Below are 12,777 nucleotides of genomic sequence, written 5' to 3' on the forward strand. Positions count from 1 at the left end.
AGAGTGGCCATGCACAGACAGCCCAGGCTCCGTCTCCAGTAGCACAAAAGTAAGTAACTACCCAATAAAACACTCTGTGCAATGGATTTTAAAGCAAAGTTTAAACTTTACTGTATGTATCATTGGACATAGGTGTCCTTCCATGTGAAGATCCTCAATCCATCCTTCACAATAAATGGTCATGGGGTCATTTGAGGCATTTTGACTGATTGTTAGGCAGAGCCCTGGTCTGAGCATGTTTGCTACTGAGCTATGTGATCTGAGGGATTCATTCACTGTGTTGACCATCATGTGAGTTTCTTAGAGAAATTGTAAAATATTTGACCTTTAGAGAGCTCTGGTATTATATGATTACAAAGTAAACATGCAGGTGCTAAATACCGAAATCTTGTAAATGAGCTCAAACTTTGGCTGGAGAGATACTTCTTAAAACATGTTTTTCTGAAAAAACAAATCTGTTACCTTTGACAAAATGAAACAAGGTGAATTAAGATTGTGTTGCGTAAATTAATAAAGTAGACAAGAAACTTGATTTGTTTTCTGGAGAGCAGAGTGAAAGGAATGAAAAGCTCCCACCTTAGCCTGTTCATTGTTACTGACATGTATGTTTTTCCTCTAGTGGGAAGTCGCTGAGGTGGTCTTGGAAGTGTTTTATAAGCTGTTGAGAGATTATGAGCCTCAGCTTGAAGATTTTGTAGATCAGTTTGTGGAGCTACAAGGTAATTTAATTCTATCAATTTTCAAAGTATTTATGATTTAGTGATTTTTATATGTATAAATATAAGCTAAGATTTTTTGGGTTAAATTAGAATTTAATCTTTGCTTTATTGTTTTTATCATGTTCTGTTCAAGAGAGAAAATAGGATTTTGGAATTCTGTTTCTCATGAGCACATCAGTCTTTCTGTGTGGAGTAGGTGCTCTTAATAGTTTGTGTCTCTGTGACTTGAAGCTTGCCTTCATCCATGTTAATCCTATTTTAAGTTACAGTGTTATATATTCCACAAAAACAAAGGCTGTAACAAAAATTCTAATTGAGGGGCCAGGGGGCCAGTAAGATGGCTGGTAACTCTTGAGTCTTTATATGCAATGACATTTATACTAAACCTGACGTCTTTGTTTAGTCCCTAGGACCTACCAGTTGTCCACACACACACACACACACACACACACACACACTCTCTCTCTCTCTCTCTCTCTCTCTCTCTCTCTCTCTCTCTCTCTCAATACATTAGCACATAGTTTGAAGCCAGTACTGACTCGCTGTCTTCTGGATTGTGTTCTGTTCAGGAGAAGAAATCATAGCCTACAAGCCACCTGGTTTTAGTCTGATGTATCATCTTCTGAATGAGTCACCGATGTTGGAGCTTGCCCTCAGCTTACTGGAAGAAGGAGTAAAGCAGCTTGATACCTATGCTCCTTTCCCCGGTATGTGCCTCAAAGTCTTTCTGCCTTCAAAACTGTTGACACCTTCATCTTTTGTAAATTGAGAATTTATTGGAGATGATCTTTGATGTTCTTTGGTACCGTAAAGGTCTCTTATCTAGCCGTTGTGGTGCATGCCTTTAATCCCAGCACTTGGGAGGCAGAGGCAGGCAGATTTCTTAGTTTGAGGCCAGCCTGGTCTACAGAGTGAGTTCTAGGACAGCCAGGGTTACATAGAGAAACCCTGTCTCCAAAAAAAGGTCTCTTATCTAACAGTGACATTTTTAGTGAGTCGGTATGGTCACACATAGACCGAATTCAGTACAGAGGTTTGTTGGCTCTAACTGTTTCATTGCAAGGTCTTCTCTAGATAATTAAAGCAATCTTTATTGCATTCACGTCTTTAACATGCTTAACTCTGAATCTGAAATCTCATGATACTTACAAAAACACATACTATAGAATCTGGCTAGTAGTGGTCATTAAATGTTACTTATTACCATTGCTGTTACTATGTTCCGTGCTTTCTATGCTGTTGTCTCTTCAAAGCATAGTGTGTGTTTTACTCTATTAAACTCTTTTATTGCACAGAAACCTTCAGTGGCAGATATTATTTCCATTTACCAAAAAGATATACAAATAGATTACACCAAGAGCTGGGATTTAATCCTAGGCAGTTAGGCCCCAGAGCCCTTGTTTCATACTGCTGTGCTGTATTGCCTTTAATGTGGCAGTGATCTGAAATAGAAAAGTCAGACTCTAAACAGACTCTAAACAGGATTGTAACTGTATAATTCACAGATAAGAAACAGTAGAAATAATTAAGCCAGTATCTTAAATTTGAAAGATTGAGATTAGAGGTGATTTTTATTATATTTTTTGCTTCTTTATTTTCTTTAAAAACCTTTTTTTCAAGGATTATTTTTATTTTATATATGTACCTATATGTATGCATATGTACCTTGCGCATGCCTGGTGCCTACGGAAGCCAGAAGAAGGTATCAAATTCCCTATAATTAGAGTTACAATTGGTTGTGAGTTACCATTTGGGTATTGAGAACAGAACCCATATTCTCTTCAAGAGCCCCCAGTGCTCTCTCCAAGCCATCTCTTCAGCTTACAAGTGCCTTTATTTTCACAATGATTATGCCTTATGTGGAATTGGTTTCTCACTCTCAGCACTGTTGACTGTTTAGCTGATAGTTCTTTGTTGTGGGTGCTGTACTGTATGCTGTAGGCTTTGTTTCCTCGATGGCAGTTGCACCTTCCTATTAGGACAAATGAGAGTGTTTTAGGTACGAATGTTCACTGGGGATAAATCATCTCACTCTGAGAGCCATTGCATCGCATATCAGATATCCTGCGCATCAGATGTTTACATTACAATTCATAACAATAGCACAACTACAGTTATGAAGTAGCAGTGAAAATAATTTTATGGTTGGGGATCACTACAACATGAGGACATGTGTTAAAGGGCCACTGCATTAGGAAGGTTGAGAACCACTGCCCTAAAGGATCAGGAAAAAGATAAAAGAGAAGTTAATACCTGAATAACCTGGGCCGTGGACATGGCTGGTTTTGTATGGGTGGAAGGTGTTTGAAGGTGCTTTGAAAGTCTGTGAAAACAAGAGACTTTGAGACTAAAGCTTGCCTTTAGTTTTTTCTCTTAAGTACATTTAGACTGTCATTTCATTGGGGTTACAGGAAAGAAACACTTGGAAAAAGCAGTTCAGCACTGTCTTGCGCTGCTCAACCTCACTCTGCAAAAGGAGAACCTTTTCATGGACCTTCTGAGAGAGAGTCAGCTGGCTCTGATCGTCTCGCCTTTGGAACAGCTCTTGCAGGGAATTAATCCTAGGACTAAGAAGGCAGACAATGTGGTTAACATCGCCAGGTGAGTGACCTGAGGCACAGCAGAAGGGACACTGAGTCCACTCTAGCTTTTATTTTTCTCTCTTTTTGTTGCTTATTTAATATATCATAGATTATTGGTTTTGGCCTACGTTGTTTGTTTTGAGTTTTTTTGAGACATGGTTTCTTTGGGTAGCCCTGGCCAACCTGGGACTTGCTCTGTAGACCAGGTTGGCTTTGATCTCAGATTTGCCTGCCTCTGCCTCCTGACATACACCAATATGTCCTGGCTGGTTCTGGCCTACTTTAATATTACCTAACTCTATTCCTTTGATTGTAATTACTCTAAGCCACACTGTGTCTTTTTTCTCTTACTAGCTCATTCTATGTCTTAAAAGTTTCTGTGTCTGAAATGAATAGTGTTTATCTTTCTGTAGAGAAACTTGAGTGTTTGGACAGTAGGGATAGAGAGCCCCCTCCAGTTCTGTACGTATGTATGTACATGTATGCGCATGTATATACATATGTATGTACAAATGTGTGTGTATATACATCTATGCACAGATACATGTACATACACACACACACATACATGCATATTTGCTAACATTCTGGTGGTTTGGTGTTTCATAGCTTGTTAAAACCTTGGTTTATCATTCACCTCAGCTTCACATGGTGGTCTGTGGAGGTGCTTCTGCCCACATATCCTTCAGTGAGGACACAGTCTTGTTGTACCTTTGTTTCAGTTATGGTTTAAATTACTGTGATAACAGCAGTGTGACCAAAAGCAAAGCTTAAGGAGGAAAGCATTTCATCTTACAGCTCTGAGATCACACTCCAGTGTCACTGATGGAGGTCAGGGAGGAACTGAATCTAAGGCTGTGGAGGGTGTCACGAGGCTTGCTCCTCTTGACTTGCTCAGCTTCTTACAGCACCCAGGACCACCATAGAGAGCTGAACCCTTGCACATGAACCATTAGTCAGAAAACACACCATTGTCTCGCTCATGGGCCAGTCTGGTGAGGACATCTTCTCAGTTGAGGTTGCCTCTTCCAGAATGACTCTAGTGTATGCCAGTTGGCATGGATTAGCCAGCCCAGTCCTTTGTAGTCACCCTCTCAGTACTTGGTTTGCTATGCATGCAGAGACCTTTTTCCTAAACAGTCCTTGCGGATTAAGACTTCAGTGTAAGTATTTTGGAAGGACATGATTCAGCCTGCGACAAATACTCTGTAGCTAGAAGGAGGACGCCTTTCTCTGATTTGTCCAAAGTGTAATATGGGTAGGTGAACCTTTGGCTTGGAGTTTTCTTCATTTTTCTCTTTTAAGAATTCTTTATTTTTTAGTTTTTATATGTATTTGCCTGTGCCTGCTTGTCTCTATGTGCATCACATGCATACATGAACCTGCAGGTCAGAGATGAGGTTGGATCCTTCGGAGCTGGAGTTTGACATAGTTGTAAGTAGGTGCAGGTGCTGAGAGCCAAACCCCAGGTCCTCTGCTAGAATAGCAAATGCACTGAACCACAAGCCATCTCTCGAGCCCCTAAATTTTCTTGATTGAGAATAGTGAGAAGCCAAATTTGAATACATTGTTCTTTAATGTTTTCTTCTGAAGGTATTTGTATCATGGGAACAATAATCCTGAATTGGCATTTGAAAGTGCGAAGATCCTCTGCTGTATCTCTTGTAACTCCAACATTCAGATCAAAATGGTTGGCGATTTCACACATGACCAGGTAACTGATTCTGTTGATGGTGCTCTCTGTCAGTCATAGTGTCGAATGAATTGTATGTTTGTGGAACTATTCTCTAAGAGTAAGTGCACTTACGAGGGATAGGTGAGAAACCAGCCATGTGCTTAACTGAGAATTGTCTTTGAAGTTAATTCAGTGTAGTACCCTCTGTAGTATGAGCTGTGTAGTATTTACACTCCACTATGTGAGTATATAGACTACAAAATGGCTGTTACTTTAAGCATTTGAAGTGATTGGGTTTGTAGCCACAGCACCTGTTTGCTGAGCTAATTACCTTTGTAGTTTTCTGGTGATCCATAGGTGTGTCATGTTGGCTGACATAGAATGTATTTATGGGTCCTTTTTTCCTTTTCCTGAGACCACGATGCTCCAGTGAACCTCCTGCCTCCACTTCTGGAGTAGTTGATACTGTGTGCTTGTGTCCTATTCCAGCTCAGATGCTCCCTTTTCTTGTGTTCCTAATACTGTTTCTCTTTTTCTCATTTGAAATGGTGTTGTGTTGTCTTGGCTGGTTCAAACTCTGCTTAAGTGATCTCTATCTGATCCCAAGGGTGCATTTTGCTCTATAGCTGCTGTGCTCTCCTCAGTGGATAGCACAGCTGCATAACTGGCTTTGTATTTCTTCTATAAACATCTAGTGTCTGTAAGAAGAGTCTGAACTTTACTGGATGCCTCTCAGCAGTGGTTAAAACAGAAGGCATTCTGTCACTTTGGATGGGGATGAATATGCATGCACAGGTGGTTTTGTTGGTCAGAGGACAACCTGTAGGGAGTCAGGTTTGATCCTCACTCACTTAGCTATTAGCCCTGATCCCCAGATCTTCATTTGACTGCAGTTTTTGTATTATAAGACCATTCATATGACTGTTCTCTGCCCCTGTGTTAGTAGTAAGCTCTAGTATCAAATCAAAGTGACCTCCTATCTGATAAATGCCCTTGGAATGAAGGCACCGTCAAGACAGAGCCACTGTAAGATGCAGATGTGGCTTCTGCATTCTGGCTTTTCTATTGAGAATGGGTCTGGCTATGGGATCTAGACTGGTTTAGAACCTACGATTCTTATCCTCTCCCTCTTAAGTGCTGGGCTACAGGAATGAGCCACAGTGCTGAGCTTTAAATTAAATACAAAATCTCATTACTGCGTGAAGCATACAACTTCTTGCCAGTTTTTTGTTTTGTTTTCCCCATTTACCTCCTTCCCTTTTCTTTTTATTTTTTGAGGCAGAGTCTCATTGTGTACTCTTGGTTGGCCTGAAACAAAGACTGGCCAGTCGACTCTTAAACTTATATAGATCTGCCTGGCTCTACTTTCTAAGGGCTGGGATTGAAGGTGTGTTCCCCACACTTGGTCCACTTTCTTCCTTCAGAGGAGCTGACTTCAAACTCAAGATTATCCTACTTTAGGCTCCTAGGTGGCACTGTGTTTGTTGTGGAGTCTCTGATGTCTAGGAAGAAGTTGTTAATTTGTCATTTTTCTGTCTTTTATGACTTCAGAGTGTAAGCCAGAAGCTGATGGCTGGATTTGTAGAGTGCTTGGATAGTGAAGACACAGAAGAATTTGTACGTGTAGAAGAGGGTATGGCTCTGATTAACGTGTGCTCTTATATATGTACATGGCATAATGAGAAAAATCTTGAAACTTAATTTTCTGGTGCTGATGTAAAAGAGATTGAGAATTTGCTAGAATAAAAAAGTTTTAAGATTGTTTAAATAAAAGCAATATAAAGGTCAATCAAGAATAAGCAAATGTGGGGCTTCAAACACATGCTACCTTAATTAATTTGTGATTTTGTTTTTTGAGTGTATTTAGGCTCAGAATTAGAAAAGAAGATAGCTGCGATCCGTCACGAAACTAGAATCCACATCTTGAATCTTCTCATCACATCTCTAGAACGCAATCCACCCAATCTTGCTCTCTACCTGCTGGGCTTTGAATTGAAGAAACCTATCAGTACCACGAATCTACAAGACCCAGGTATAGCTGTACCATACATGGGCATTTATTTCTTACATGTTTGTTGTGTGTAAGTGATCATTTATTGAATACTGGGTTTACATAGTAATTTACTTAGAAAATTGATGACATCTGAAAGATATTGTGGGTTAGACTTGAGGATCAAAGCTGTCTAAACAGATGTAATGGATTGAGATTTGTCAGTGTCCTGTATCAGCATTTGAAAGCACGTTCACAGTCAATCAGAAACCCTGAGAAAGGTTTTGGTTCCTTGTAGGAGTGTTAGGCTGCCCTCGGACATGCCTGCATGCCATCCTCAACATTCTGGAGAAAGGCACAGACGGGAGAACCGGCCCTGTGGCTGTGCAGGAGTATCCTCAGCTGGCCGAGCTGTGCTACCAGGTATGCACTAGAAAGCACCTTGAGGAACTAGGCAGAAACTTGAGCAGCTAAGTTCATAGATGGGAGGACAGCAACTAGGCCAGATAGAAATGAGTTCATTTAGTAGTTCTTCTGGTCTTTCATTTGTGGATAAGTTCCATGAGGCATAAATACCAACATCCTATAGACCTGAAGATATTAGCATTGTAAAGAAAGAGAACTACTAGGTGTTCTGGTGGACTTTACCAGTGGTACTGTATTTAAAGTAGCTCTTTGGTGGCCTAGAACAGACTTGGGTTCAAAGATCCCTGGTTGCCATCTGTGCCCGGCAGGCCAAGCTAGCTTGGGCCTGCTGTGGCTTCTCTTGTGTGGCCTTTTCCGTCTGGAATGGATTCTGTGACTTAGAGTGGCAGTACAAGCAGCACCTTGGAAGAAGCATGCAGAGAAAGAAGTCCTGCGGCCATGGAGAGTTTAATTCACTTGAACATGTGTTCTAAGTGCTGTGATGCCATTTCATGCTGAAAAGGTAGATTATTCTCTTGGTGTAATGGAGACATTTCTGTTATTCTCATGTTTATCTTTGTGATTTTTCTTTTTTTGATTTTTTTCAAGACAGGGTTTCTCTGTGTAGTCCTGGCTGTCCTGGAGCTCACTCTGTAGACCAGGCTGGCCTCAAACTTAGAAATCCGCCTGCCTCTGCCTTCCAAGTGCTGGGATTAAAGGTGTGCACCACCACCGCCTGGAGGGCAGCATTATTTTTACTATGCCTTACTAGCTCAATGGCAGTGGCTGGGTCACTCCTGAACCTCCACGTGGCAAACCACTCCCTTCCAACATTTCCGAGTTGATACTTGCTAAATCTATATTTCATCTTTGCTACCCCAAACTCAGTCTGGGGAGTGACCCCAGGGATCACTTTCTGGAATTCTTACATGTTGGGTGCTCCTAAGTCTGATCTCTCTGCCTCCCTGTCAGGGCGATTCTTCTCCTTCTCTCCTCTGTGTTCTTGCCCGGAAATCCTAAAAGTCCTGCCTCTGTCCCTTTGCCCAGCCATTGGCCACTGACTCTTTATTGACCCGTCAAAAAGCCAACTGTTGGCAGGGACCTGCAGCAGATGTGTAAATTCCCACTTAAGCACATATCAAACCCCCAACACCATGCATATCACCATGCTAGGTCAGAGGTCGTTTGGGAGACAGTTCTTCCTTTCCCCATGTCTCGTCCTGGTGATTAATCTCAGGCTGTCAGGCTTGGCAATAGATGCCTTTATGCACTGAACTGTCTCTCTAGCCCTATGTCCTGACTTAATGCAAAATTAACATAAAAAATGGTATAAATATGACTCTAGCTAGATTGTGAAAAGGACCTTTGTGTGCAGTGTGAGAGTTGGAAGACAAAGGAAGCCCATGGCCTTTTTTGTGTTAGAAAAGCCAGGTAGCTGAAACTTTGCAACAAGGATTTTAAGCACTGGTTTATGATCAATTTTATATATATGGAATTTCTGGAGAATATTGGTTATGTCAGTTCAAAAGGGATGAATAGTTGCGTGGCTAGAGTTTTACCTCAAACAATCATAATAATTTGATAAAGTATTAATGTACTGAGAGAATGTTGCTTAAAGAGCCAGATACATAGAAGTGGGTAATACGTTCTTAGAGTGGATAACAATAAATTCTTATAAATGAAAATACTACTGCTGTTTGGCAAATACTGAAATTTATATTTCGTAGATAGAAATTCTGTGACTTACAAGATGTTGTATGACACCTGCTGTCTTAGGGTTGTATTGCTGTGAAAGAGACACCATGACTAAGGCAATTCTTATAAAAGACAACATTTAATCACTTTTTTAAATTTTTTTGATTTTTTTAAAAATTTTCTATATTCTTTGTTTACATTCCAAATGCTTTCCCCTTTCCAGGTTCCCCCCTCCCCATCGGTCTCATAAGCCCTCTTCCCTCCACCCATTTCCCAGTCACCCCCTCCCATTTCCCTGTCCTGGTACTTCCCTACAATGCTGGATCAAGTCTTTTCAGAACCTGGGCCCTCTCCTTCCCTCTTCTTGGGTATTATTTGATATGCTAATTGTGTCTTGGGTGTTCAGAGCTTCTGGGCTAATACCACTTATCAGTGATTGCTTTCCATGTGTATTCTTTGGTGATTGGGTTATCTCATGTAGGATGATAATTGGGGCTGGTTTACAGGTTCAGTTTGTTATCATCATGTTGGGAAGCATGGCAGTGTCTAGGCAGGCATGGTGCTGGAGGAGCCAAGAATTCTACATTTTGTTTCAAAGGCAAAAAGGCAAAACTGTTTCCCACATAGCTAGGAGGAGGATCTCAAAGCCCACCCCCACGTTGGCATACTTCTCCTACAAGGCCACACTTCTACAAAGCCACACCTTCTAACAGTCCCATTCCCTCGGCCAAGCATATTCAAGCCACTGCACCTGCCGCGCTACCTCATTTTTTATCCTCATTCATCCATCAATCCATCAATCTATCCATCCATTTACTTATTTGGTCTTTTTTGGTTTTTTTGTTTGTTTGTTTGTTTGTTTTGAGATAGGGTTTCTCTGTGTAGCTGTGGCTGGCCTTGAACTTACAACTACTTTAATTATTGTCTATTATTGAAAATAGACGTCCTCTTAGTTTATTATGAGTACTTTTCATTTTTGCAGCATTTTATCTATATATTTATGAAAATTATGTACATAGTGGAGATATTTGTTTGTTTGTCAGATCTACTCAGTTTTTCTTGGATTGATATAAATGTTTCCCCCCTCTTCCTAAGGTTCTATTTAGTGCTTGCATTTGTAACACAGTGAAGTTTGGACATCTTTATAGTTTTACTAGTGATTGTTGGAGTTCTACTAAGTTTTACTATTTTTTTGAAGTTGAGATAAAAATAATTGCAATTTTCAGAAGTGACTACCAGGTAATACTACTACTAAATAAAATACTAAAGCTTAATTAACTTTGTATATTATTAATAAGTATGTTTAGGGTAAGTTCAAGATTTAGTCCTGCAACTCATTTTTATTTTGAATGCAGAGTCTTGCTATGTAACCTAGGCTGTCCTTGAATTTATTATTATCTTGCTTTAGCTGCCTTAGTTCTGGGATTATAGGCCATGTCTGGCAATGTCACTACTCTGAGCTGTGTTTCAGTGTGTTTTCTTGAGCTGGTACACCTAGGACACCTAGGTACAGCTAGGACCTGGATTTATGGTGCTGGAGAGATGGCTCAGCCATTAAGAACACTGGCTGAGGTCCTGAGTTCAATTCCCAGCCCAGATGGTGGCTCATAACCATCTGTATGTAATAGGATCTGATGTTCTCATCTGACATGCAGGTGTACATAATACAGATAGAGCACTCATATACATAAAATAAATACGTCTTTAAGAATTCTAAGCTTATATTTATTTTATACATCTGATTATCCATTTGCTTAAGTTGTTGATGGATCTTAATTTTCTATATTCATATTTTGTTATCTTAATCAGTACAGAAATAACTGATTTTCTTTTATTTTATTAGGTGATATATCAGTTATGTGCATGCTCAGATACATCTGGTCCTACTATGAGGTACTTGAGAACCAGCCAGGATTTCTTATTTTCCCAGTTGCAACATCTACCTTTCTCAAACAAAGGTAGGACATTGTATTGCTTTATTACTACAGGTTGAGAACTCTTTGTTTCAGAATTTGAATATTTGATTAATTGGTTGATTGATGGGGTCTTCTCTGAATCTGGGCTTGGAATTTGAGGTACTCTGCCTTGACTGGGAGTATTTCTTACATATTGGGTATCTTGAGGACTGTACCCATTTCTAAACATGAAGTTCATTTGTATATCTAAATCTTACAAGTATAGACTAAAGTTAATTTTATCCCATGTTTTTAGTGTGCCTTCATTTTATCTACAACCTGTCATTTGACATGCCACACTAGTAGTATTATATGGGTACTGTATTTTGGGGTCTGGAACGTGTTGAGTTTTGTGTTTGTAGATTAGGATTGGTCAAATTGTATAACCAGTGTGCACTTGGCTAGGTATTGTGGACTTCCCATGGCATTTGGAACTTTGCTGCTGTTACTTTGTATGCTTTTGTAATTTCTGCTTGAAGCTTCCTGTTTTACTTTCTAGTGTAAAATTACATAGCAATAGTCTGATTGAGGGAATTGATTCTTTTCTAACAAAACTTAAAGGTTGTGTTAAAATGATAAGAAAACCACTGAAATTAGATTGCTCGAGTGCCTGCGTGCATGTGTTTTGTGTGTGTGTGTGTGTGTGTGTGTGACATGTGTGAGGGTGTACACATGCCACATTGCACATGTGAGGGTCAGAACAGCTTTAGTGGAGTCTGTTCTCTCTTTTCCACTTCTGCATGAGCTCTAAGGATTGAACTTGGCTCGTCAGGCTTGTGTTGCATCTGCTGGGACATCTTACTTGCTTGTGAATGAAAATTACTTAGAGAAATTTCTCATTTACATTTGTGTCTTACATATATTTGAAACTAAACTGCCTTGAAATAAAACTTTGAAAAGCAATTTTAGAGGAAATTATAAATCTAGTTTATTGATATGACTAAGAACTGTTCTAGCCTAATTTAAATTTTATCTGTTTTTTTTCCCTTTAAATTAAAAAAAATGTTTTAAACAATATTTCTGTTTTTCTTGTATGTGTACTTGGTGCATGCTAAGGCCAGAAGAATTGTTTTGTTTTGTTTTGTTTTTTGTTTTATTTTGTTGTTGCTTTTTTGAGCCAGGGTTTCTTTGCAGCCCTGGCTGTCCTGGGACTCACTGTGTAGCCAGGCTTGCTTCAGACTCAGAGGCACGTACAATGTCTGGCTCTGCTCTCTCTCTCTCTCTCTCTCTCTCTCTCTCTCTCTCTCTCTCTTCTGTCTCTGTCTCTCTCTGTCTCTGTCTCGCTCTCTCTCTCTCTCTCTCCCCTCCCTCCCTCTGTCTCTGTCTCTCTCTGTCTCTGTCTCGCTCTGTCTCTCTCTGTCTCTCTCTCTCTCCTTCTGTTAAGGAGAATTGCTATTTTCAAACCTTTTTCTACGCTTGCTTGTGTTAATTTCTTACATATATAGTAGAACTTTTTTTATTACATTTTGTGCAATAGCATTCCTATAGAGGTTGAAAGACAACTTTTGGGAGTTGTTTCTCCTTTTACCTTGGGTCCCAGGATCAGTCAGTCTAAGCTAGTTAGGCTCACTGCACATACCCATGTCTGCTGAACCATTTCACAGCCTTAGCTTCACTTTGACAGCTTTGGGAGTTGTGTCATAGCCAAACCAAGGGTGTCTGGAATGTGAGTTCAGATGTTCTATACTACCTTAGAGTGGCTGGACCTGCGACTGGCCCCACAGTGTAGGCCGGTTCCCCCCCCCCCCCACACACA

At 40.2% G+C, this 12,777-nt stretch overlaps 1 protein-coding gene across 6 annotated transcripts in view; it reads left to right on the forward strand.

Annotated features, from left to right (window-relative positions):
- Window positions 1–12,777, forward strand: part of Nup205 (nucleoporin 205) — a 66,326-nt gene that overhangs the window by 27,014 nt on the left and 26,535 nt on the right. For 3 of the 6 annotated variants that reach the window (XM_052173441.1, XM_052173438.1, XM_052173440.1), the window contains exons 16-23: window positions 620–719; window positions 1,289–1,426; window positions 3,131–3,320; window positions 4,895–5,015; window positions 6,528–6,609; window positions 6,835–7,008; window positions 7,265–7,389; window positions 10,910–11,024. In XM_052173441.1, coding sequence (XP_052029401.1) covers window positions 620–719; window positions 1,289–1,426; window positions 3,131–3,320; window positions 4,895–5,015; window positions 6,528–6,609; window positions 6,835–7,008; window positions 7,265–7,389; window positions 10,910–11,024 — 1,045 coding nt within the window. The remainder of the gene's footprint in view (window positions 1–619; window positions 720–1,288; window positions 1,427–3,130; window positions 3,321–4,894; window positions 5,016–6,527; window positions 6,610–6,834; window positions 7,009–7,264; window positions 7,390–10,909; window positions 11,025–12,777) is intronic. The other 3 variants (XM_052173442.1, XM_052173443.1, XM_052173439.1) reach the window with 1 other exon arrangement.

The sequence above is a fragment of the Apodemus sylvaticus genome, chromosome 2, assembly GCF_947179515.1.
Source record: "Apodemus sylvaticus chromosome 2, mApoSyl1.1, whole genome shotgun sequence".
NCBI classification, from domain to species: domain Eukaryota; kingdom Metazoa; phylum Chordata; class Mammalia; order Rodentia; family Muridae; genus Apodemus; species Apodemus sylvaticus.